Source organism: Miniopterus schreibersii (genome assembly GCF_964146895.1).
Source record: "Miniopterus schreibersii genome assembly, chromosome: 11".
Taxonomy (NCBI): domain Eukaryota; kingdom Metazoa; phylum Chordata; class Mammalia; order Chiroptera; family Miniopteridae; genus Miniopterus; species Miniopterus schreibersii.
In genome coordinates, this window is record NC_138111.1 from 17,869,875 (window position 1) to 17,895,261 (window position 25,387).

Genomic DNA, 25,387 nt, shown 5'->3' on the forward strand with positions numbered 1-25,387 from the left:
CTGGGGGGGAAGAGGGAGGGTATAAACATTAATAGCGGGATAAGTCACTGTCCCTCCATTTGAATGGTTCATTATAGTTTCCACGGACACTCCACTGATTCTTCAGACAGTGTGCCAGGGGTGAGCTCAGTGCACAGATGAGGAAACTGAGTCTTGGGGGTTCTTGCTCCTAGCCACACACTAGGTGAGTGGCAGAGCTAGGACCTGAAACCTGATCTGCCTCCTTCCATTTTAGTACAAATAAGTGTGAAACAGTTCAAGAAATGTTGCGGGCCTCCCAGCAGCCTGTTCCTGAATGCCAGCAGGGCGAGCTTTTTCCTGCCTGTGTGCAATTACTGGTACTGAATGGGAAGCTGTTGATAAAGGGGTCTCTGCAGTTGATGTAGGCGAATCCCCAAGGAAACCTCAGGTAGCTGGTGTGAATGGTGTGGAGGAGGAGAGATCCCTCCCATGGGCGGAGAAGGCACTTCAGCCAGTGTGTGATGTGGAGACCCAGGGCACTGGCTGCCAACATAGCCAGAGTTAGACTCCTGCCTCCTCCTCATTAGCACCGTGATCCTGGGCACCTCAGGCGCCCTCTCCACGGCCTCCTTCATCTGCTCTGAGGCCTAAGGAATAATTAATTCTGACACTGTCTGCCTGAAGATAGCTTCAGATCCCACAGGTTAAGGGTTCAGTCTCACAAGACATCTTCCCGCCCCAAGCCCACACACGTTTCAAGGTGCCAGTCACACGATCTTAGGCAGTGACATTCTACAGCCAGCCTCATGGGTGTCATAGTCCAGAACAGTTGTACTCTTAGAAGAGATGGGCTCTGCCAGGTCATCTCACATCATGATTCATGGGAAGGGTTTTGCCCAGTGGACTTGGATGAGAAATTCAGATCAGAAACCCCCTTTCTAACACAAGTTAGAGTATTTGAGTTAATATCTTGCCCTTTGAACTCAGAAGCACACCTGTCTGTTTCCAGTGATTGCTTTAATGGTCTGTTAGGAGGGCTGGAGCCGTTTGCCGGGGCCTTTGCTGACAGGCCGCCTGGCTATATTTAGCCAGGATGCAGGTGAACATCTGAGACAGGTCCTGCTGCTACAGGCCTCCCACCCAAACCCAGGATACCATTTACTAAAGGCCACGTAGGGCCTTAGTGCCTGGCTGTTCATCACGAGGGATAAAATACGAGTGATCAGAGTCTGGTCAGCTCCCACAGCTAAGAAGAAAGTTAGGTCATTTTGAACTGGTTGGATACAAGATATGTTTTATCATCTCTCATTTTAGGATGGTGGCTGGGTTTCTAATCGCCTCTGATGCAGGCAGGCAAACCTGATCTGAACGCCACAGGGTCAAGGAGCTTTAAAAATGGAGCTGTTTCTGATTCCTTTCCCAGCTTAGCAAGCCCCAGACTTTTCACAGGCCTCCATCCTGACAGGTCCTGCTCTGGGCAGGGCTCCAGGCAGTTGCTGGGCAGGAAGGATGGAGCCAGCCTGCATGGGTAAGGGAGGGAGCTCCTTAAGCAGTATGTCCAGAGGGAAAAGCAGCCTGCTGTCCAGTTGAAGCATCTAGCCATGATCTGTCTGAGTTAACACTGGCCATAGACATTTGGCCGGTAAACTGTGAAATTGAGATTTTACAGAGCTCAGAGCAGTTTTCAGAAGGGGTCGTGGATATTTCAAGATTCCCAAGATCATTAGGACTCATTCATTCCTGGGTGGGAGAGGATGTGGGAGAACTTTAGCACTAAATATTTAATGGGCACACTGGACATCTTTAAAAAAACACTCATGCTCTGAGGTTCTGTTTAATGGACCTTGGGTGGGACCTGAGTGTAATGCTCAGCCAGGGTTGAAAACCACACCTAAGGAAACAGCACAGGTTGGACTTGCATCAAGATTAGAGTTTGATAATAGAGGAAGAGGAATAGTGGGCTTAAACTTGTTCTGTCCAAAATGTGACAAGACTTGAGATAAGAAAGAAATAGGACAAGCTCCTTTAAGCTCTGAGCCTCTGGGCTAATAAGCTTAGAAAGCCATTTGCAGGGAGAACTTTCTTTGTCTGGTAATGTGAATTCATTTGAAAGTGAGAAGAACAGGTTTAGTCATAGCCATTAGCTTGATACTTACTTTGGCAGGAAAGTAAATATGATAATACTTTCATCAAGTCTGTATCTGTTCTCCTCCCAGGGGGCTGAGGTCCAGGGTTTTCAGGCTGGTTGAGGGCTGCAGCGAGACCTAATTCTAATGAGGCAAACTAATCATCAAAAACTGCTTGATAGGCAAATAAATGAATGAGCACTGGAAGTGCCAACCCAGCCTACCCCTATGAAAATAATATTCTCAGTAAAAGTGAAAACAGAAAAGAGTAAACAGTATTCACAGCCCTGTATCCAAAAAGAACCCCTTGAAACCTTTCTGGACATATCTGGATAGAAAATACTAATTTTTGTATAAATGGGATCCTACCCAAGTGTTGTCATCTGGCATTTTGCTCTGGGTCTCTCGCCTCATCAATAACTGTAGGCCCACATCAGTTTCAGAGGCAGAATAGTATTTCATTGTATGGATGAGCCATTTTTCAGTCCGCCTTTGTTGGTGGGCATTTAGGACATTTCCAATTCAAAGCCGGTCACAGTGAGAGAAAGCACCCTGCACGTGTGCCTGTGAGATAGGCATCCGGCCACGGTGACCTGCTGCTGCTGTGCCTCGGTCGCTCAGCGGGGGAGTGGCGAGGGGAGTGGAGCCGGCCGAGCCCACGTCCTCCCACGGCACTGCTCACAGCGTATTGTGTTGTAAGTCATCTGCTCCTTGCTTCTGTGTGTCCTTTCCCGCTCCTCCCGCACAGCCCTGATGGGCTCTTTGGCGAGGGGCAGGGCACGTACCAACTGAGCCCCGTCCGTGCTCATCCGACAGGCAGCAGGATGACCTCTGCAGCTGGCGAGAGACCCACTGTGGCCGGGTCGTTCCAGCTGTGGCTCTAACAGTGATGTTCCAGCGAGTATCCAGTTTACGGAAAGTGATGGGAAACGTTTGCCTCATTTAAAATAAGTGATGTTGGACATTTATTGATGTCTCAAGAATCTGATAAGGGCCTGCTGGGCGCCACGCTCTACGCCCGGCACAGGAACCATGGAAATAAAGGGTGACATGAACCGAGGACCCCGCCTGCCGCGGCTTAGTTCACATCTGCTCTTAGTGTTAGGTTCCCAGTGTCTTCTCCCTGGAAGTTAAGCTCTTGAGGCTCATCGGGACCATGGTCTCAACAACCTTGACATTAGAGAAAACTCCTATGAGGGGAATGGCTTTGTGATCGCCTTTGATGAATAGGCTGAAGTTGTTGTCCTGGTGAAAACCAGAGGAAGTCGAATTGCCTTCAGTCACCAGAGCAAAGAGCAAAAGTTTCTCAGGCACGTCCCTGCCTGTCTTTCCAGCTCCAGTGTGGGTCATTTTCATGGCAAAAGAATAAAGGGGCCGTGAATTCTGGCTTTATCATTTTAGAGTTTAGGGTGTCAGCGACAAGACCAGCGTGTGATCAGGGACTCTCGGCGGTGCTGTTTGTAGTCTTCACTAGATTCATCGCGACTCGGAATAATTGGGGAAGATTGATCGTAACTTGAGGAACTCGGAAGGAAGAGGCAGTAGCTCCACTGACGAGAAGGGACTTTACAGATCAGTTAGTTAAAGGGTTTTACGTTCTTTCAGGCTCCTGTTTGAAAAGCTTCTGGAAGCTATGGTTCTTTCCCCAGAAAAAAATGCACTGTGTGCATAAGCACAGATTTTTGTATACCTTCCCAAGCAGTTTGCAGATCCCCAGCTTAAGAACCTGTGATCCGGTCCAGCCTCTGGTTTTTACGGGTGGAATTACTACGGTTTGTGGAGGGAGGGTAACTTGGGTCTGTGTACTCCTGCTGATGCACTATTCCTAAAGAAATCTTTCCTTTCTTTCAGCACTGGCTGGATCATTCCAAACCCATAAAAAAGCAGATGAAAAGTAAGTAAGCGGCATTTAGCCTGCTCGTCTCTTTCTTTTATCGGAAAGTAAACTCCTTGGCCAGTGTTTTGAGGTGTCCTGTTTCCTTTAGAACTTGGGAGCATTATTTAAATAGATTCCATTTTAAGCAGATGATTTTTAATTTCTTAAAAGCTGGTCATGTGTTTGAGTTTAAAATTTGAACAAGAGTTTTTATTAGATATTAAAAAACAGACTATGCTCTCGATTTGAAATCAGACACCCCTGCCAATGAGAACGGATTAATCTGCGGTTCAGAAACGGGACTTTACGCATCTCACAGTCCTTTCTGATGAGTCGTAGAGCAGACTCAGGGAATGGGGGCACAGGAGAGCTCTGTGAGTCAGGTCCAGCTCTGATGTTCCAAGTATGGTACCGCGTTTCTTCAGTGTTGTGCATGCCTGGGTCATTCTTTAAGAATTTAATAGGGTATTTTTACTGTGTATTTAGGTTACAGAACACTTGGCTGTTTATGTGTCACTTTCCTTTAGCACAGTAGTATTTTGTAAAAAGTTAGTATTGGTTCAGAGCATCGTGGCAATCGGGTGAGAGTAAAATGTCAGCTGTTTGTAATTCACCGAGATGATCACGGTTTCCCTCCAGAATGAGGTGCCCAGCTAAGCCATCTTTGCTGACACAATTCCTTTTAGTTTTCCAAACTAGGGTTGAAAAGAATTTACTGGCTTTGTGTGCCCTCCTGGTGTAGGGGTGAATGTGTTAATAGACTTAATGTGTCTTTCCTTTTGTCTATTCCGTGATCTTCAAAATTGGGGGAAAACCTCTTCAACCTGCCATCTCCAAATGTTTAGTTGGACCTGCTTATGCTTTGCACTTTCGAGTTAAATATTATTCTTCAGAACCGAACAACCTTCGTGAAGAGTTTACAAGGTAGGACAAAATGCAGAATGAGATGCCCCCTGCCCCATAGCACTTGCCTCACGTATAATTTATGGGTCTTCTAAACTGTGGGTTTGCCTCCCCCTCACTCTGCTGTCTTGATATTCCGAGCAAGAGTTATTAGCACCTTGCCAGGGCTTATCTCTGTATTCTGTCGAAAATCCACACTTTGCTTAATTTGACCTTTTTCTTAGTGAATCAAAGTGAAAAGATTTATTTTCTTGTCACATTTCTGTTTGGTTGGACCTTGGGTAATTTGGTTAGTTGTTCTATGGCACTTTATTTTTGTGTCCGGTAAGAAAAGGGAAGACAGGGATTGGAAGAGCGTTTTTTTTCAGTCCAAAATTGCCATCTTATTTTTTTAAGGGACTGCAAAATATTCCCTTGATTGTCACAGTATCAGAGTTGTTAGAATCTCTTTATGTTATCTTTCAGCCCCACTGAATTTCTTTTATAGTGAGCCTTCCTATGTCTACCAGACTTCAGAAACAGTGTAGAAGCAAAAGAGACCTAAAAACATTTTAAGTGTGGGGTTTCCCTTCAGCTACCCTTTTATCAGTGAGATTCTCTACCTAGTCATACCTGAGGTCCCCAGAACCTCCCTGTCATTGTCTGTAATGGACAGGAGTGGTGACATGTAAGCTATTGAGTAGCCCACAGTTGACCACTAGCTTGGAGGTGACCACCTGAGCAACACATTAAAGACTGCTTATCACCCTTCACCCCCCCTCCTCATTGGAGAAACCATGGAGCTCCTGTAGTTAGGTTTTCCTGTAGGAGTTGGGAGTTTGCGCATGTCACTTTGTGTCCTTTTTGATGGGGAGTACTTAGTTCACTGGTGGTTAAGCACCGGTCTCGGGTAGGAACATTCTGGAATAGAACCTTCAGGCTCCCCGTTGATTTTTGGGTCACCCACATTGTCCTAGATCCATTCCACGGAGGGTGACTTATCTGCATTGTTTTCAAAGTTCAAACTAAATTAATCTAGTATTTTCCTTCAATCCTTTATGAAACACACTGCTTCTAGCTGTCATCAAAGCCAGTGATTCTTAACCAGAGTGTGTGAATCAGAAACACCTGGCAAGTTTTTGAGCAAATCAGATTCCTGGGGACCAGTCCTTGTGTGTGAGACTGACTCCCTCCGTGTGGAGTGGGGAGCGTGGGCAGCCTTTTTGTTTTTACAAAGCACTGTAAAGTGGTTTCGATGCCCACGTGCATCTGGCAAGAAACTGCTTGTTTAGACCAAGACACTTCATTTTTTTACTTAAGTGAACCTCACTTGTGTTATGTGCCCCATTTTTTGTTACCCGTGTAACCAGCAGCTGCAGTCTAGCTCCAGGATTTGTGTGTGTGTCTGTGTGCGTGTGCTCACATGTGCAGTTTTTTTAAAAGACGGAGTCTGCAGTTAAACTGCATCAGGAAAAAAGGCGTAAGCAGTTGCTAACTGCAATCAGCTGTAAACTCTTTGATACAGGCAGGAGCAGCCTTTCTGGACTCCCCTGCGGGGCGGGCCGAGGGCCACGTGCGGTGGCTGCACCTGCCCATTTGGTTGGCCGAGTCGCATGCCTGCTGCGTGAGCGCTCGTGCAGTGTTTGGCTCTCTCCCGGTCCCAGAGGGGGTGCGGAGGCCTCACTGGACCGTGCCGCGTTCCATGTCCATCCTCCAAGTATCTTGCAAGTTCGCACATGCACTCGCCTTCCCAGCTAGGTCCCGGGCTGCCTTCCTGGAGACTCAGGAGGAGCTGCTTCCACCGCAGTTCTCATTTGAGTTGGACTCCCTTCTTACAATGCAGAAATCGGGGCGTGCGGGGCGGGGTTCATGCTGGGCAGTCGGGATCGGAAGCGGCTGGGGAAGAGTGACCCTCTGTTGACTTTTATATATGTTTGTCAGGTACCTGTTTGTTTTACAACTCAGGCATGACATTCTTTCAGGAAAGTAAGTACGTTTTTGTTCTAATTCTTAAACCCAGGATAGAACATAGTATATTTCTAAATAATTCACTGTTTTGTTTTTTTTAACTCTCTTACCCTTGTTCCTTTTCAAAATTCAAAAAAAGTACACCAGGCATTGTAAAGTGAGTCTAATACTTGTATCACTGTCATCATCTTATTTTAAATGATTACTCTATGGCTTGAAGCATTTCCAAGAGCATTTAATATCTTAAGTGATGTGTATTTGGGAATAATTCTCTCCCTGATCACATCACTGCCCCATTCATAATGGCTTTTGTCGTATTTGCAAGCAAGATACGTTATTAGTATGTATACACTTACAAGTATTTGGACAGTCCAAAAGTCTCATTCATCACCATCTGCATTAAATAATGTAAAGAAGTTATGTTCTGATTCTGATAGAGGTTTAAACATCTCATCTCATTTCCTTTGCCCCTCTTAAAAGTGGTTTTTAAATACTAGGCCTCTGGCTACATAGTGATTGTTGAGGAAAAGGAGCATCGGCACTCATGTGGTTGATTTTACATGCGATATTAATCTATTTTAAAGATACAAGATTTACAGTCATAGCTTTTACAGTTGCATCATTTTTCAGCATACATATTGACTATTTTTTTTGTACATGAAAAAGTTAAGACTACTGAATCTAAAATGCAGGACCCGATATTGACAAGAATACATTTTGATTTTTAATACAGTCTGAAGGAAATTGAAAATGCGATTTCCGAATTCGCAAACTCTCCATAGAATATGTGCTGTGAAAATCTTAGTGGAACGTACGCTATAGAACAAGTAGATTGTACAGTGTATACATTTGCCTTACTCAGCCATGCAATACAGATCTTTGATTGATGTGTGTATTATGAGTGTGTGTGTACTTTTATCCCCCCCTCCCTTTCTCCATACTGTGCTCCTCATACTGAAGGCCTCTTGACTCTAATATATGTCCTCAGTTTGGAAAAATATTAATGGTGACATCCTGCATTTGTATAGTACTTTGCAGTTTACATGTACTTCAGCCTCATGTACTGTACTTGAAAGCTGAATGGCATCCTGGTCCCAGCGCTGCCCCCTACCTGCTGGATGACCTTGGGCAAGGCGCTCCAACAGTCCGTTCCTCATCTCCCAATGGGGGATAGGAGCCCTGGCAACACCCGATCTAGGGGTTTACAAACTCCATGCGTTCACCAAATTGGATAATGTAGATGAAAAGGCTTTGAAAACTATGAAGTGCTATACCAATGTACGTCATTATTATTTTTCTAACTAAATTTGTAATATGAAATACGAATGAGATCCTGGTTTGTAATAATACACGTCTGTGGCTCAGCCTCAGTTACACTTATTAGAATGCTTGAGTCTGTCCAGCCGTCCTGGCACTGTCAGATAACTGTGTCTGTCTGCTTATTTTTAATATTATGACCTCGTTTCCAGAAATGTTTAAGGCAGTTTGGAAAGGCGCATGTACTATGTGAAAATAAAATAAGTTTAAAAATAATAGGGCACAGGGAGGGCTTTCCATTCTACTTCCCAAACTTCCCCATTTTTTGAAATTCGCTAAAATTGCCGACAGGGTTGATAGAACCTATACCTCGATTGGGTGGTTTCACCATATGGTGGGAACTGACTTTGGGAAGTATGTAATGTAAGTCTGGTTGTCTGCATTGTTTAATGTGGACAGCAGAATAGAAACCACAGAGAACAAAAATCATCACCCAAAGATTACCACCTTTTGACTAATGACTTTAATGACATTTTATATGCTTGTGAGTATTAAAGTTCATTTGTAGAATTAATTTCTTTTCTTTTTTTCAAGATTGAAATGCCCATATGAGACGGCTGTGGAATTAGCTGCTCTCTGTCTACAAGGTACATTGTTCTTTTCGTGGTCATTAGGATTTTAATGTTACTGCTTTCATTTCAGCAAATGAGGGTAGACTGTACCAGGCACAGTGCTCTACTTTGGGGGTGCGGTGGGGAGGAGTTGCTGTGATAAAAAGAAACTGATTAGGGCGCGCACCCCCCTCCCCCCCCAAACAAACAGCAGCATTGGCCATACAAGGAGAAGGACTTGGTCATTAGACTTAGGAGTGGGGAAAGGAGTCAGGGATGATTCAGAGGCTGCTACTGAGGATAGGTGATGGAATGGTTAGAAGAAGAGGAGACATTAGCGTAGGGTCTCTTGGCTGCGAGGTGCCAGTGGGGCCTCCGGTAGCTTCTTGAGTATGCAAATCTGACTCGGTGAGAAGCTCTGACGGGAGTCATCAGCATGTGGGTGGGAACTGGATGGTAAGAGGTTTGCCTGCATCCACTGTTCCGTCCGTATGATGCACTGGTGGATCTTCCAAGTGCACAAGAAACACTCGCCAGCATCTCCTGCACTAATTAAGTGGATACTAATGTGTAACTAACTGCACATAAGGAATTTCATCCGTGCGTCAGGTAGACATATGCTGTGGACTCGCTTACCGGTGTGTTCATTGGCTCCCACGGAGGAATGAATTATTCATTCATAATCACTAATTATTTTTGAACACCATAATAAGATTTGGCTTCTCACTTTTATATTTACCAGTTTCTAAAAGTTGATCTAAGTCTTTTCAAATTACAAAATCAGTACATGCTAATTATAGAAAATCAGGACAACAGGACAACAGACAAGCGGAAGGAAGGAAGGAACCCTTCGTCCTGCCAGCCACAGGCAACCAGAGATTCTGTCTATGGGTTTTGAGTGGAGTTTTTAAAATGTAATTCTGTTCAGAGACATGTATAAATTTTTTATATGATTTTCGACTTGGCAGTTTTAGTACATGTATTTTGTCATGTTTGTGCTGATAAAGATGGTTTTTAATGACTTCAGCTTATTCCCATTCTCTGATACTCCCATTCCTTAGTCAACTTTCTTATTCTCTAATGGGGACGGGGCCTGTAGTAGGTGCTCAGTAAGTGCAGAGTGAATTGAATGAAATTGAAGAGGCCCCCAGGGACTTTGGTGGAAGGGGGAGCCTTCCCCTGAGATCTGAAGGCCTTGGTGATAGAGGTGACCATGTTGGCATCTGTAACTGTCTTTGCCAAGTACAAAGCTGAGTGCTTTACATCCATATATTCCTGATACAACAGTCCTTATGGGAAGTGCATGGGATGTGTAATGGCTTGGGGAACTTGGAAATGGACTGTCCACTGTGACCAGGTATAGATTTCCCTAGCTTGCCAAGTAGCCTCCACCCTAGAGTTTCTGAGCTGCCAGGTGTCACACCGTCAGGCTTGATGGCCCAGCAGTAGATGTCAGGGTGTAGTTAATGGGATGAAAGCATCCCTGTCAGACCTGGGGGTCCCCAATCCACTGGGGAGGTTTCTTCCTAAGGCCAGAGGTGCAATGTGTAAACCTATCTATTGTCTTGAATGATTAGAAGATGAGGCACACGTGTTACCCTCCACCACCCAATGTGATGAAGCCGTCATCATCTTCACAAAGTCCAGGCCTAGAAGAACTACATACCTTGCCCCAGAACCCATGCAGACAAGAATATCAGCTGTCTGTGAGCCCTTCTTGAAGAAATTACCCATTCGAGTTGGAACCACATTAGTGTGATTTAAGATGCAGTCATTATGTGAAGTACAAATAAAGACTGAAGACCGAGACACACAAATGTCTACAAGAAGTTCATGGTGCATTGTCCCTCCGTGCCCCCTTCTCCCCATCCCATCAGTTAACGCTGCAGCCTGCTTTTCAGCTCAGTCACAGCTGAGCCAGCTTGCCTCGGACTGTAAAGATCACTAGAGCGTCTGTGTGGGTTTGAATAACATAAAAGACTGTGTTTCTTCCCGTGCTCGAGCCTTGCAGATATGTCTCACTGTGGTTGTCCTTGAATTAATGGTGCTTTCGGAGTTAGGATGCAGTGGCCTTGCATGGCAGCTGTGCTCTTTGGGGAACTAAATTCCTGGTAGATTTGAAATTCAATTCCAGCTAAAAGAAAAACAAGGGAGGAAGAAGGAGATAATTGGTTGTGTGCCCATGATCTCATTTCATCCTGTAACAGGTCCCATTTTACAAGTAAAGCATCGAAGACCCAGAGAGGTTAAGTGACTTGCCCAGGTCACACAGATAGTATACAGTGGAGGTGGGATTCATGCCCTCCTGTGTCTGAGCTGTTCCCGCCACCCTGCACAGCTAGGGCCCTGGCTGCAGTCAGCAGACTGAGTGAAGTGTCATTTTTGCCAGCAGATTCTTGGAAGGCAGGCATGCTCTCTCAAACGGGTCTCCCTCAGGCCTGTTTTAATCCAGCCATGGTGAGGAGGGACACCAGTCCCCTCGCAGGGTCCCAGGGAAGCGTTGTCATTGCCTGGCTTCCCCCTTCTGTGCTTGATGGTGTCAGTGGACTTGTCCAGACACACCACTAAGTGCAGGGCCCCATTGCCTCACTTTGGCCCATGTGTGCAAGGGAAGAGTGGTTCATATCAGGGTGATCTCTTCCTAGACTGCCCCTCTGTGCTTGCCAGGTCACTAGTTTCAGGGTGTTATCCCTTGGTCAAGGGTCAAAGGTGGCCTCCCACCTCGGAAGCCTGGACCTCACCTTCTCTGGGCAAATATTTCCAGGGCAGTCTTCATGAGTGACTTTGCTCACCTGACCCCATCCACCTGGTGGTTGTAGGGGGTGCTGTCCACTTCAGAGTTGCAGATGAGGGGCTGCAGTCAGGTGAGGAAACATTCACCCAGCCCCTGCCTGTGTCAGGCATGGTCTCGTACAATCTTCCCATCACCCCTTCAAGTCTGTGTTAATGCTTCCTCTGTGTGATCAGGGACGTTCTGTTGAATCCTGTAAGCCAGCTGGAGTCCTTAGCAGCCCATGCCAGGCCTGGTGCAGCTCACCTGGGGTTGAGAGAAAGGGCTTCTGGGTACATAGCGAGTTGCTGTCGCTGGAAGGACTCAGGCATATGCTGGCTGGTCAGTTGATGAGACATGTTGTGTTAAGCAGTGGTTCTCAAAGTATGTTCCCTGGGTCAGCCACATCTGCATCACCTAGGAACTTGCTGGAAATGCAGATTCTCAGGCCTTTTCCAGACCCACAAAATCAGAATCCCTGGGGGTGGGGTCCATCGATGTGTATTGTAATGAGCTCTCCAGGTGACCCTAATGCATGCTCGCATTTGAAACCCTTTATTGTAGATCAGTGCTTTTCACAGTAATGTGTGCATCACTCCCTCGGCATCTTAAGAAAAGGCAGGTTTTGCTTCGATAGGTGTGAGGTGGGGTCTGAGATTCGGCATTGTGAGAAGGCTCCCAGGTGATGCTGATGCTGCCGGTGTGAGGTCGACCCTTTATGTAGCAGGGTATTAGAGGAGCCTCTGGAGGATGCCCTTTCATTCTGGGGTCTGCTTCCTGAGCTGCAGAGGTGCACTGGGTGGGGCTGGGGGGGAGTGGATTTTCCCATTCGTGTCCTGGAGGAATTGGGCCCCTGTGTCCTCAGGCCCTCAGTTCTGTGGGGTACTTAGTGAGAGCAGGGACCCTCAGCAGGGATTACCCACATGGCAGCTCCTCCTCTCTGCCTGACTGGCTCCCTCCCTGGTTCTGCCTGAGTTGCGGCAGTTGCTCCTGCAGCCCTCACACCCCCTCCTCCATCACTCCTTCCCTCTCCCTCCCAACATATTTTCCCCTGGATTCTGCATGTGCTGAATTCTTGATTGGTCCTCTCCAGCACTGCAGCCCCTGGAGTGCTGCTCAGACCCACCTGCTTCACAAAAGCTTTTGTTAAGTGGATGTTTCTGGGCAGGTCTTTATTCCCCGCAGTTGCCTTTTATTGCACATTCAGGCTCTACCACTTCTCCAGGGAAATATAATCGGGGCCTCCCCTGGTAGGAGAAATAGTCAGGAGAAAGACAGTAATCACTAAGACAATGGTGTTGTACCTGAGGGGTGGGTGCTCGAGTGACTCTTGGGGATTCTGAATGTGCGTGTGGGTACTGAGTGGGAGTCAGGTCCTCCTGAAAGGAGACTTACACATTTGGGGTACCTGTGCTTTCTCACCGTGTGCCAAATGCCTTTGGACCTTGTTGCAGCAGTAGTGAAAAGCATTCAATGTCTCCTGTTTTTCTCCCTCTTGACGATTGCAGCAGAGCTTGGGGAATGCGAGCTTCCAGAGCACACACCAGAGCTTGTGTCTGAGTTTCGGTTCATTCCAAATCAGACAGAAGCGATGGAATTTGATATCTTCCAGAGATGGAAAGAGTGCAGGTACCTTGACGCATTTATCTTGTAATATGTAAGCATTTGTAAGATTGTTTTATCTACTGTAAAACTGCAGCCCCAACTCTTCACCTCTCTCCTGTGCCCCGTTCAGTGCTATTTTTCCAAAGGCCCACACAACGTCTCTCTTTGCAGAGATGTACTGTAAGAACCAAAGCATATTCCTGTTTCTCTCCGAGTTATAGAGCCTGGGCCTGGTTTGTTCATTGCTACAGGCCATGCCCCTGCTCGCCTGGCCTCAAGAAATCAAGAGGAGGTGCTGCCTTGAAACATTCCACACACCTGGGTCTCTGTCCCTGGTCTGAACTTCTAGAGTGAACTCTTCAGAAATAGGCCATGTTCTCCCTTACAGGGACAGTCATATTTGAGTCCATGTGCTGTGCAACATTATATTTCAGGACATGTGGTCACTGCAGCTAAAACCAGCCCTGCCTTTTATCTTTGGGCTTTTTCTCCTTTCCCCCATAGGCACTTTTATGCCTGGGCTACCAGTAGTGCACTCACAAGTTTCTCAGACTTTAGCATCTCTTCCTTCCCAGCCCATCTTCCCCAAACTCTGCCCATTCCAAGTCACTCTTGGACTCAGAAACTTAGCCTGATTTCCTGTTGTCCGTCAGTCATTGTGAAGGACGTACGGCTTTTTTGAAAATGAAGAGTGAGAGTGAACGTTAGCACATTCTTGTTTCACGTAGAAATGTGTGGTTGCTGCGTTATCTGCACCCCTACCTACCCCTCACCCCCCTGCAGGCAGCTGTTGTGTTCTCGGCCTTTTATTTGCGTATACATACCCGTATTTACACACCAAAAAATTGTTGCCTTCTGTGTTCACATTATAAACACTGCTCTGTCATCTTCCTGTTCAACTGACGGTCTGTCTGGGAGGTGTGTTAGTATAAATGGGTGTCCCTCACTCCTTTAATTGCTACATAAAATCCCTTAGTGTATGGCTGTGCCCTTCAGAATTTTGTGGGTGTACAAATTGCAGTTTACATGTATTTCCATTGGTTTCTCTAAGGGGAAAGAGCCCTGCCCAGGCGGAACTGTCCTATCTGAATAAAGCGAAGTGGCTGGAAATGTATGGGGTAGACATGCACGTTGTCAGGGTAAGAACTGGGTGCGTTTAAGTCCTTGGGTCTCGCTGTGCCCGAGCAGCGTGTAAACGGTGGGCAAATAAAGTAACGTGGTGAGCGAACTGTTTTGCATTCTGCTCTGTGACCACCTGTTAGAACCTTCTACCGATTGTCACTTCATTTATTTGTAGGGAAGAGATGGCTGTGAATATTCTCTTGGACTGACCCCGACAGGCATATTAATCTTTGAAGGAGCTAACAAAATAGGCTTATTCTTTTGGTAATTTAGTTTTGTCTAATATTAAAAATGTCTTTTCCTATTTTGTGGTGGAATTATATGTGATGGATGATTATTGAGGGGTATTTGCAACCCCTCCTGATTCATTTTAAAGACACACCATTCTCTTGTATCTGTGGGTGTGTGGCAATGGCAATGAAACCGGGATAATCACGCTTAAATGAACGAATGATTTCGTAGCAATATCCAAGCTTTAAAAGTAGAGCGGAAACTGCTGTTCGATGCGTAGTTTTCCTGCAGATTGTATTTTTACAATGTCTTCTCTCTGACCAGGCCTAAAATTACCAAAATGGATTTTAAAAAGAGCAAACTGACGCTGGTCGTGGTGGAGGACGACGACCAGGTACGCCTCGCCCCTTGTCCCGCCTCGCGTGAGCGCCCCGCGCTCCCCCGCGCCCACTCACGCGAGGACCCTGTGCTCCCCCGAAGGGCCGCGAGCAGGAGCACACGTTCGTGTTCCGCCTGGACAGCGCCAGGACCTGCAAGCACCTCTGGAAGTGCGCCGTCGAGCACCACGCCTTCTTCCGACTGCGGGCGCCGGGGCACAGCAAGTCCAACGGGTCAGACTTCATCAGGCTGGGGTCCCGCTTCCGATTCAGGTAGGCGCCATCTGTGCAGCACGATCGCGGGCTCGGAAGGAGGGCAGGGGCGGCGTTTTCTGTGCCTGGAGCCACGGATCTTCATCCGGAGGCTCCCGTTGGGCGCTCTGTCCCTGCTTCTTTAAGATCTGCCCTTCCCGTCAAGTCCCTGACGCTTTCAGCCGCCGTTCTCATTGGTGAAATGGGGATAACAACAAAGTTATTAATAGCTGACATTTAGCTTGAATGAGATGGTCTGATACAGGAAACACTAGCCACATGTGGCTATTCAGAGTCATTAATATAGAAGGAATTTTAAAATGTAGTTTCTCAAGTCTCACTAAGCATGTTTCAGGCGCCCAGGGCATGAGGCAGGTGGCTACCACACTGGGCAGTACAGCCACAGGATGGACGGAGACATCCCTGTGGAAAGCTCTGTGCCCTGCACTGCACCAGGCTCTTCATGGTACAGCTCACAGTCCTCCCAGCAGCCTTAAGAAGATAGGTCCTCTGGTTGTCCCCATTTTACAGATAAGGAAACTAGGGCCGGGCATTATGTAATCTGCCCAAAGTCACAGACAGTGAATGGTAGAGCCACGATTCAACCCCACACAGTCTGGATCTTACATTTTATCCATCCATCACTCTATTGCTTTTCACATGCCAGTGTCAGGAAATTCGGTGACATTTAAGAATGAGAGCCGATGTCAGCATATGTGTGAGTGACCAGAGTAGGCTCAGTAAATAGTTGAATCTGAAAAGACCCTGAAAAAATAGACAGTTTATTCTGATATATTTTTTACTTATGATTCTGAGACTGTCTCTCTCAAAGTGCATGGAAACTCCCTGGGTATTTATTAAAAATGAGAATTTATGACCTCATCTAAGACCTTTGTAATCAGAATCTGGGGGTGGCCACATGTGCATGTATGAATAAGGCCTGGGCATGTACATTTTAAACCCGCTCTCAAGGTTGATTGCTGAGGCACGTTTACAGATCTGAGAATAGCTCCTACAAGATCTAAGACTTCACATGTTTCATAACCTCTACCCACACATGGCATGTCCTTGAACTCTGCTTAAAGTGCAAAAAGATCTTCTCAGTTCAAATTTATCTCCTGTGCACGGGAATGGCTGTGCACTTGAGTTTAAAGAATTACTTTGAATGTATTTTTAAATGCTGCGCGCAGGGCGGGGGGGAAAAACAACTGGTCCTTTCTGAGAATCGACTCCCAGGGTTCTGTGGGGGATGGAGAATGTCGGAACTACAAAGGTCAATGGGAACATTGCACGGGATGCTGATGTCTGCTCCAGGGGGAGTGAGGAGGGAAGGCCTATGGGGGTGCTTGCCAAGGCAGGATTTTCCACACTGGGAGGCAGCTCCCCTAGGATTTGGCCCAGACCAGGCTCCCTTCCGCTCGTTGAGAAGTTTAGAAGGAAAGGGGAGTTTAGAGATGAGGTTGCCCGTTGGAGGCTCTCATAGCAGGTGGCAAGTGGCTCCTTCCCTGTGATGAATCCCAGCCCGAGAGTGACTGGAATGAAGCCACGACAGATGAGACAAAAACAGCACGCCCCCTGGAGGCTGGGCCACTCCTCGGCTGAACCCAGAAAGCCTGGGTGAGAGAGCCAATGTTTCCCTTGGCGCGTAGCAGGCGAAGCCAAGGTTTAGATAAGTGGTCGTCGATAGCAGCCTTTTAAAAGATTTAAATGTCTGTGTAATTTGTTTTATGAAAGGTTATTTATATGTGCAAATCAGTGTTCTCTTAGTCAAATGTTCCAGGTACTCGAGCCTGCTTGGTTTGTGCAGCCAAGTAGCTGGTACCTAAATTGTGGGTTTTGTTCTTTGTTGGAAATACCAGCCTCAATCACACAGCCCGGATTTGGCAAAGCTGATTTTATTTCCAAACAGAAGGTGAAATTGAGTGTGTTCTTTACCACACGCGTCACGATAAGTTGAAATTGACATTGGAACTCATGGAAATAAAAATTTGCTTTCAAATATGTGTAATGTACTGATATCCTGATATTGGTAACATGCAGTAAAATATTTACCTTCCAGTGGGCGGACGGAATATCAGGCTACACACGGGGCCCGGTTACGAAGAACCAGCACCTTTGAGAGGAAGCCTAGTAAACGCTACCCATCCCGGAGACATTCAACATTCAAAGGTTGTGCGCTTTTCCTTCTGTGTGGGAATTTCACAGTGTGGGTTAGCTGGTTAGTGCCCGAGGAGCATGGTGAAGCAGATTTTGAAGGAACTTCCCACTGGTCTGCTCTGTCATTCTGAAGCTTTTTGGTTTTTATTTTTAAATTTATTTTTAATTGTAGTGACATACAATGCTATATTAGTTTCAGGTGCACAGCCTAGCACTTCAACATTTAGGTATCTTACGAAGTGATCCCCACTGTAGGTCCAGGAGCCATCTCCCCCTGGACATAGTTTTGACAAGACCATTGACTGTCTTCCCTGTGATGTGTAACTGGAAGTCTGTACTTCTTAATCCTGTTCCCCATGTCTGCCCATCCACCCACTTCCTCCCCTCTGGCAGCCTTCATCAGTTTGTTCTCTGTATCTGTGAGTTTGCCAAAGCTTTGGAAGAAAACAGCCCAGGGGGATTCTCTTGACGGTAATCAGGCCCCTCCTGCCATCTTGTCTTTAGTCTTTCCCATTGGATGTGTATTCCCCCTTTCTCACACTTGTTTCCTTGCGCCCACTCCTAAACGTGTTCTTGCCTAGGGAAGATGATCTTGTGTTTTAGAGGGAAAAACAGCCCCTTCTCTCCTCCAACTTGAATTTCAAGTGAGGACATTAGCCTCATGTCCCAAGGGCTGTGTTACCTCCCTGACAAGCATCTTGCTTGTGCATGTAGTCCACTGGGTCAGAGTTGTGCAGAAATACCTCAGTATAAGAAAGAACTTTCTAACGGGGCTGTCCAAAGGTCCTGCTATCTCAAGATGCTAGTGAGCTCCCAGGCCTGGGGATGCGCACAGGCACAAAGGGGAAGACCCCTTGGCGTGGCTGCCGCAGAGGGGAGGGGACATCCCAGTGCCTGAGCCGTGCGATGGCCTTAGAGCACTGCCAGGCTCCAGGTTCTGTGTTTCGCTGCCACGTTTCATCCTGGTCTCCATTCTCTTTCCCTCCTTTGTTTTACTGACATCTTCTCCAGCCAGGGTTCTGGCATCTTTGTGAAGCTTCTAATGGTTCTCTGTGGTGCATCCTTTTAAAAATGAAACGGAGTCCAGGTAAATAAGCTCTACCTCTTCATGTGGCCCCTTCCACAGACTCACACCCTGCCCCAGTCAGCAGTGGCTGCCATGAGCTCCCCAGCAGGTTCCTACTTGTATGTTAGCCTCTCTGTCTGTGTCAGTGCTGGGAGCTCCCTGAGAGCAAGGACTGTGTGTGTCCTCTCTGCCTCCCAGAGAGCCTGGCCCTGGGAACGCGCTTCATGAGCTCGCACCGAGTGAATCGCAGGGCAGGGCACAGAGGAAAAGCCGTTTACATTCCCTCCAGAAAGGAGAAGCAGCCACGGTGGAGACTCTGCCTCCTGGCCTCGAGGCTGCTCCTAGATTGCAGCAACCTCTTTCCCCAACATTGTCACCATGCGTGGTAAAAGTGATAAAGCTCTCTAAAATGTCTTGCTCTCTGTTTTTTTTTAAAGCAAGCAACCCGGTGATAGCAGCTCAGCTCTGGTAAGTGCCCCCTGGCTCTGGGATGCAGCTCTTTTCTCTATTATATTTACTTTCAATATTGACTTTTTCCTTGATACAATTAAATCACCGAGTGAGTCTGCTCTTTTTTTCCCCCTGTTTCTGCTGCCTGGCTATATACCATCCCCCTGGCTTTCAATGAGTACACAGAAGAATGTTTCAAGACAGTTTGTTGTTTTAGAAAACACAGCTGCCTTGTTTGAGTAGCTCTGTGCTTTGTTTGTTATAACCGTGGGTGACAAAGGTGAAAGGAATGTGTGTGGCACACGGTGCTCGTGGCATTGCAGGCAGCTATGTTGGAAAGGCAGGCCGTGCTCATGAGCAAAAGCAACGCCAGAGCAGATGCAGGATTCGCTCTGTGACGGGCAGGTTTCCTAGCCATACAATGTAGAAAGCCTTTATTAAGCACCTTTATTGAAATTCCTGCGGGAAAAGGAACTTGTCGTAAGACCGAAACTCTAGCCCGGGAGTCAGCCAACTTTTTCTGTAAAGGGCCAGATAGTAAACATTTTAGACTTTGCAGGCTGGGCTGTTTCTTTCACAAGTACTCAGCTCTGTCGCTGGAGCACAAAAGCCACCATAGACAGTATGTAAATGAAGGGATATGTCCGTATGCCCATCACACTTCACTCGCAATCACAGGTAGGCCAGGGAGTGGTTTGCTGGCCACTTCCCTAGCACAGGTGTTCTGGATCTTTCCTGTAAGTCAGAATTGCTTGGTCAGCTTTGACAGGTCCCCATCAGCCAGGCCACACACCCCAGGCTGAGGGACGATCTCTGAGGGTGGGGCCCAGGCATCTGTGGTTTTGAAAGCCTCCAGGTGATTCTAGTGTACAGCCCAGGTGAGAACCACTGTCCTACCTTGCATGTGCCTTTTTTTCTCCCTCTGAAACAACTGTTTTCTTAGGGGAGTTTTGACTTATTAGGTGGACAAGCTGGTAGAGAATCACAGAATGAGGTTGTTTCTTGCATCTAAGCTGTACAGCTGACCAATAGCCCAGTTCATTTAGCCTCTCAGTTGTCAGAGGCACAGGCCTCTGGCTACTAGGGAGGATGGTGTTTGAGATCAGCACAGTTCGGCTGTGCCATACTCTCTGGACATTTGGCAGAGCACATGGTGGAGCAGGTAGCTGATGCCCTGATTGGTGGTGAGATCCCTGGCCGAGGGATCAAGAGGCTCCTGCCTGGCCCTGGCTTGGCTCTACCCCAGCTCTGGGGCGCTGGCCTTCCCTTTTCTGGGCCTCTTCTTTCTCATTTGAAAACGAGGAGGTTGGGCTGGCTCAGTGTTGTTGTTGTTGTTTTTAATCCCCACCTGAGGATATTTTTTCCCTTTGCTTTTCAGAGAGAGTGGAAAGGGGGGAGAGAGAGAGAAACATCAGTGTGAGAGAGACACATCGATTGGTTGCCTCTTGCACACACCCCAACCAGGGCTGGGGATTGAGCCTGCAACCGAGGTACATGCCCTTGACTGGGAATCAAACTGAGACCCTTCAGTCCTTGGGCTGACCTCTAACCACTGAGCCAAACTGGCTAGGGCTGGACCAGTGTTTCATTCAAACTTTTTTAGCCTCTGATTTTCACCCCCTGCCCCCAGAAGAAACCTGACAGAGAACAGAGGAAAGTGGAGCCCCTGGGGATGAAGCTGAGTGGGGAGGAAGCGGCCAGTGCCTGCTGCTTATACGCCCCTCCCTCCCAAGGCAGCCCCAAGGCCCTTGATTCCCAAGGTTCTAGAGAACGTAACTGGCCCTTTATATCACACGACCGGAAGCTCGCTCAACCTCAAGTCTCTGATTTCAAACTACCTGCAGTGCCATTCTGCTGGGGTCCAGCCTCCAGACGCTGTGTCTAGGCTCAGATCTCCGCAAGCGAGGAAGGGGCTCAAGAGTCCTTTAAACCGCAGCGCATCACGCCCTGCCCCACCCCAACCCCAGGGTGGGAGGAGGTTGCCCAGTCCCTGCCTGGGCTGGCATTAGGCCTTCGGGCTGGCCCTGTTTCCAGCAGCCCCGGCAGGTAGTATGCTGATAGGATTGGCTCCTTTCCCGCCTGTCAGCTGCCTTGCTGTTACTCCTCGGGTTTGTGAGTTACAACTTTTCTTTCCTTCGCTGTCTAAGGAAGTGATTGTTTTGTGTGTTTGCTACTCCCTAATAAAATTACACTTTCCACTTAGCGTCTAGTGGAGATTATATATATTGGGAACCAAAACAAACTAAAAAAATAAATAAATTTAAAAACACCCCAAGTAAATATACCCTTTAGGAACAAATGAGCTAATAACCACTGTTCGCAGCTGTTGGATTGTTCCGCGCAGCCTGTGGGATCCAGGGTGAGGAGGATTGCCGTGGGAGCCAGGGATGAAATTGTGCTCCGGGCTGCAGAACCTTGCAGAACACTTACCCTTCCTGGTGCAGTCCAGCCAGAGGTGAACCTGGCCTGGAGCCTGGCTCTGAGCACTGGCCCCCTCTGAAAACTGGAACGCGGCCCCGTTTAGACCCCAAGCAGGGCTCGTAGCAACGACACATTTCCCTCTCATTGTTGGAGAAGCGGTAAACCTTGATGTCAGGCACACCGTAGCAACACAGCCTGATGCTACTGCCGTTTGTTTGAGTTTTCTCTGGCAGATTCCACACTTGCATATTAAATAACATGTTATATTTTACACCAGCCTTCACCATCCATCTTTTTTACGAGGGTAGTGCGTGAGGAACCCCAGAACCTTCTTGGCTTAGTGGAAACAATGTAGGCTTTGGGATCAAGCAGATGTCCACTCCAGTCCTGGCTCTGCCAGTGATCATTAGCCGGCTGACCCTGAGCAGGTTTCCTAACTTCTCTGTTAGGCGATCATTCCTTTATCTATAAAATATGGTAGTAACATTTATTGACCTCATAGCCTTGCTGCATGGATTAAATAACAGCAGATGTAAAGTTCCCAGTACAAAGCCTTATATGGAATGAACATTCCAGAGTGGTGGCCAGCTCATGGCTTCATTGTTGTTGGCAGTGGGGCCCATAGTAGCAGGTGCTCAGAAATGGCTGGTGGCTTTCCCTCCAACTGTGGGCATCACTGGAGCTGCCTGGTGCTATGCATCACCCAGCAGTGCCAGGGCAGATCTGAAGGGGGAGCTTAAATTACTTGGTTTACCTAATTGGAAAGACCTCCTTTTTGCCACCAAAACACCCCATCACAACCAGGATTCTGGAATGTTACCCGCTTGCTTCTGTTTGTGAGCTCTAATGTGACAAATGAAAGTTGATGTTTGGTTTCTCCGGTTACATGTTCATTTAAGCAACTAATAATAAAAAAAGAGTATTCATGAAAGTTCCTAACAAAGTAATAGGGCTTAGGATTAGTTTATGGTGTTTAAATACAGGCATACCTCATTTTATGTGCGCTTCACAGATGTTGCGGTCTTTTTTTTTTTTTTTTAAAACAAATTGAAGGCAAGACCCTCTACCAGCAAGAAGGCTAGGACTCACTTTATTGTGAGACTCGCTGTATTGCCGTGGTCTGGAACCGAACCCGCAATATCTCCGAGGTATGCCTGTAAGTTAGTAATGATGCCACTTTACAACCTATTACATATATTTTTCTTTTCTTTCCTTTAGCTCTAAAACAAACCCTGAAGTCCATAATTACCAGGTAAGATATTGCTTTTAAAGGTTTTCATGTAATAATTCTTAAAGTTTCTCAACTTTCCACATTGAGCAATCATTATGTTTATAGTCAGGTTTTAAAGAAATAATGTTTTTTGAGAAAACAGTAAGAGGAGCGCCTTCCCCCCTAACTCTGGCTTCCTCTTGGTCCTCAGGCCTGCCTATTTTTCTTCACCTTGTCAACTAGCAGCAGCAGGGACATTGTTTAGTTTCTGGGTGGTCAAACAGCCTCTTAGGGGCATTCAAGTGAGGCCCCTTCTTGTCCAGGTGTGTTGTAGGCCCAGGGAATATGAGCCCTTGAGGAGTGCCTCCAGGAAAGAATGTCTTGGTCACAGGTTTGGGAGATGTTGTGTCCTTCATGTCCCTTTTTGGATCTTACAGTGCCCGTTGGGGTATCCAACATACTGAGAAAACCCTGCAAGAAAGACAAATTTTATTTTTTTAAAATCCAATGTTTCCCAAGATCATTTGATTATTGGACACCTCCCCCCAACAAAAAGCTAGCCTCTCTCCTTACCCGTCAACCCCCCCTTTTTTTGGTGGTACACCCATTAACATCAGTGCAGTAGTGGTTCCTAGAACCACCTTTGTAAAGCATTGTGCTAGAGCTGTCACCTGCAGCAGGGGCACAGAACCGGTCCCAGGGCTGGTGTTCTGCTCTTTCATGGGATGGACTGTCAGCAGGGCCCAAATCCCATGCCTTCCCCACCCACCACTCCCAGTGGGTAGCTCTCACTGGCCGTTCAGTCTTCTACAGCCTGGCTGAGACTTCCTTTTCTACATTTATTTCAAATTGCTACTCATCACAAAACATATGTTCAGCTCTCGGAGAATTGCATCATCGTTGTCCCATAATTTATTCCCACCGTTCCTTTGCCTGTAGTCATCTGCCTGGAATTCCTTTGCCTCCTGTCTGTTTAGAGCAGGGATGGGGAGCCTTTTTTCTGCCAAGGGCCATTTGGATATTTATAACATTATTTGAGGGCCATACAAAATTATCAACTTAAAAATTAGCTATGAAAAAAGCTCCCAGATTTATTGAATTTCAAATCCCTTCTGCAGTTGCAGTGGCAGGACCAAACCAAATGATTGTGCGGGCCGTATACAGTCCGGGGGCCGGACATTCCCCACCCCTGGTATAGAGCCTGCCTCGGAAGCCATCTCCTCCCCAGAGCCTCTCTGACCCCCTTCACTGGAGGTCACCAGCACCAGTGGTTCTCAGCCCTGCTGTACCATCTGGCAAGTTTTAAACAAATAACCAGAGCTTGGGCCTCACCCTGGACTGATTGAATCAGGAACTCTGAGGGTGCAATCTGACTGTTAGAGAGCTTCACAGCCCCAAAGGGGTTTCTCATGAGCAGCCAAATGGGGGAACTCTGGTGAATGAGGCGCCCCTCGCTTCCTGGGCTGTCATTTGTTTGCGCTTGGGGCCAGCATCCACATCTGGTGACCTCCCAACTGGGATCAGCTTTCTTGTCCTGGGTGGTGTGAATGTCTAAGGGACATGACCCTCCCAGGTTTCTGTGCCCTGTCACCAGTCTCATTTTGAGTGTCACAAGGAACGAAGCTCCTTCATTATGAGTCCGCCCTGGACCCTTGGTTACTGTAGGTATTATTTCCTTAGGTTGGGGGGGATCCCATGCACATTATCTTTACGCGGTCTCCAAAGTATGTTTCAAGAGAAATTTGTAGTTTCGCCTTCCGTACGTGAAATCGTTCCCGAAGTGCAGAACCTGGACGAGACTTCCAGGTCTAGGGAAGAACAGCTGAAAGTGCTTTGCACCTGCTGGGGGAGGCGGGGCCCGGTTTCCCCACCTCCTTGCCGCCTTTATGTTCTCGGATCTTCTTACTCAGATTGGTTTTTTGTTGGTGTTTGAGGGATTTTCAGGGGTGAGTAGCCTGGATGTTGTGGAGGAAGGGACAACTTGTCAATGGGTGATTATTGTTTGAAGAACATCAAAAGATAAATGAAGCAAAGCAGTCCCAGCTCAGCGCTGCCCCGGTCCTCTCCCCACCAGCCCCGTGGGTGAGCGCACTCTGCTCGCTCTGCTCATGGTGAACAGCGAGGCGATTGTTGAACTCAGATCTGCAAAATCTGTTTCCTACATGTTGCTCTCAACATCTCTGGGAACCACAGGTCCTCTGTGCCTTGCCCGTCTTAGAGGTCCTGTGTGGCTCTCTCAGGGTTTGGGAGTCAGTCACCCGGGAAGAGAACATGCTGAGAAGTGGCCCGATAAGCATCTGAGTGCGGGGGGGAAAAGGCTTCAGGGGGATGGGGTGGGATTGCAGCGCTATCTCAGTCTGAGCTCAGCAAGGTTAGCCACCTGCGAAGGATGGATTGCTGTGTTCCCGACCAGGACACTGTTGGCATTTGGGGAGGGACAGTTCTTCCTTGTTTGGTACTTTCCTAGAGTTACAGGATATTTAGCTTCCCGCTTCTCTGCCCAGTAATTAAAGGTAACCCTCCAGTTGTTGTGACAAGCAAAAATGCACATATATTTGCAGTTGTCCCAAGGGAAACAACAGCTGCCCAGATTGAGAACCTTCGGGGTTAATATTAAAAAATATGCTTGGATGGCTTTCAGGGGCCCATAAATTAAAGACAGGGAAAAGAAGATCCATTTCTAATCTGTTACTCCCTTTTGTTGAAGACCCAATTGGTGGAGCCTCACTTGGGGCCAAAACAGTTGGGCTTTGGGCAAATGCTGTAAACTCTCTGGGCTTCTGTATCCCTAAGAGAGCGAAGAGACTGTATGGGGAGATTCTAAAGCCCCAGTCAGCTCTCAAATATGCTACTGAGGGATTTTCTCCAGATCCCCTGTCCTGCAGCATGTCCTTTTGGGGGCTGCAGACTTAGCTTGCTGACAGGCATCTCCGAAAGAGAGGCCTCTGGAATACTGAGTAGGCGGGGAGGGCATCTCGGGTCCCTGAAAACTGAATGAACAGAATTGCTGGGAATTTTCCATAACAGAGAGCAGCCTTGTGCTTA

At 47.3% G+C, this 25,387-nt stretch overlaps 1 protein-coding gene across 2 annotated transcripts in view; it reads left to right on the forward strand.

Annotated features, from left to right (window-relative positions):
- The window catches only part of EPB41L4B (erythrocyte membrane protein band 4.1 like 4B), a gene marked incomplete at its 5' end in the record, with an annotated part of 110,284 nt that overhangs the window by 34,388 nt on the left and 50,509 nt on the right, over positions 1-25,387 (forward strand). For both annotated transcript variants that reach the window (XM_081150970.1, XM_081150969.1), the window contains 12 exons: positions 3,939-3,981; positions 4,809-4,887; positions 6,787-6,831; positions 8,665-8,717; positions 12,960-13,080; positions 14,108-14,195; positions 14,354-14,442; positions 14,734-14,803; positions 14,890-15,059; positions 17,098-17,207; positions 18,699-18,729; positions 22,351-22,384. In XM_081150970.1, coding sequence (XP_081007096.1) covers positions 3,939-3,981; positions 4,809-4,887; positions 6,787-6,831; positions 8,665-8,717; positions 12,960-13,080; positions 14,108-14,195; positions 14,354-14,442; positions 14,734-14,803; positions 14,890-15,059; positions 17,098-17,207; positions 18,699-18,729; positions 22,351-22,384 — 933 coding nt within the window. The remainder of the gene's footprint in view (positions 1-3,938; positions 3,982-4,808; positions 4,888-6,786; positions 6,832-8,664; positions 8,718-12,959; positions 13,081-14,107; positions 14,196-14,353; positions 14,443-14,733; positions 14,804-14,889; positions 15,060-17,097; positions 17,208-18,698; positions 18,730-22,350; positions 22,385-25,387) is intronic.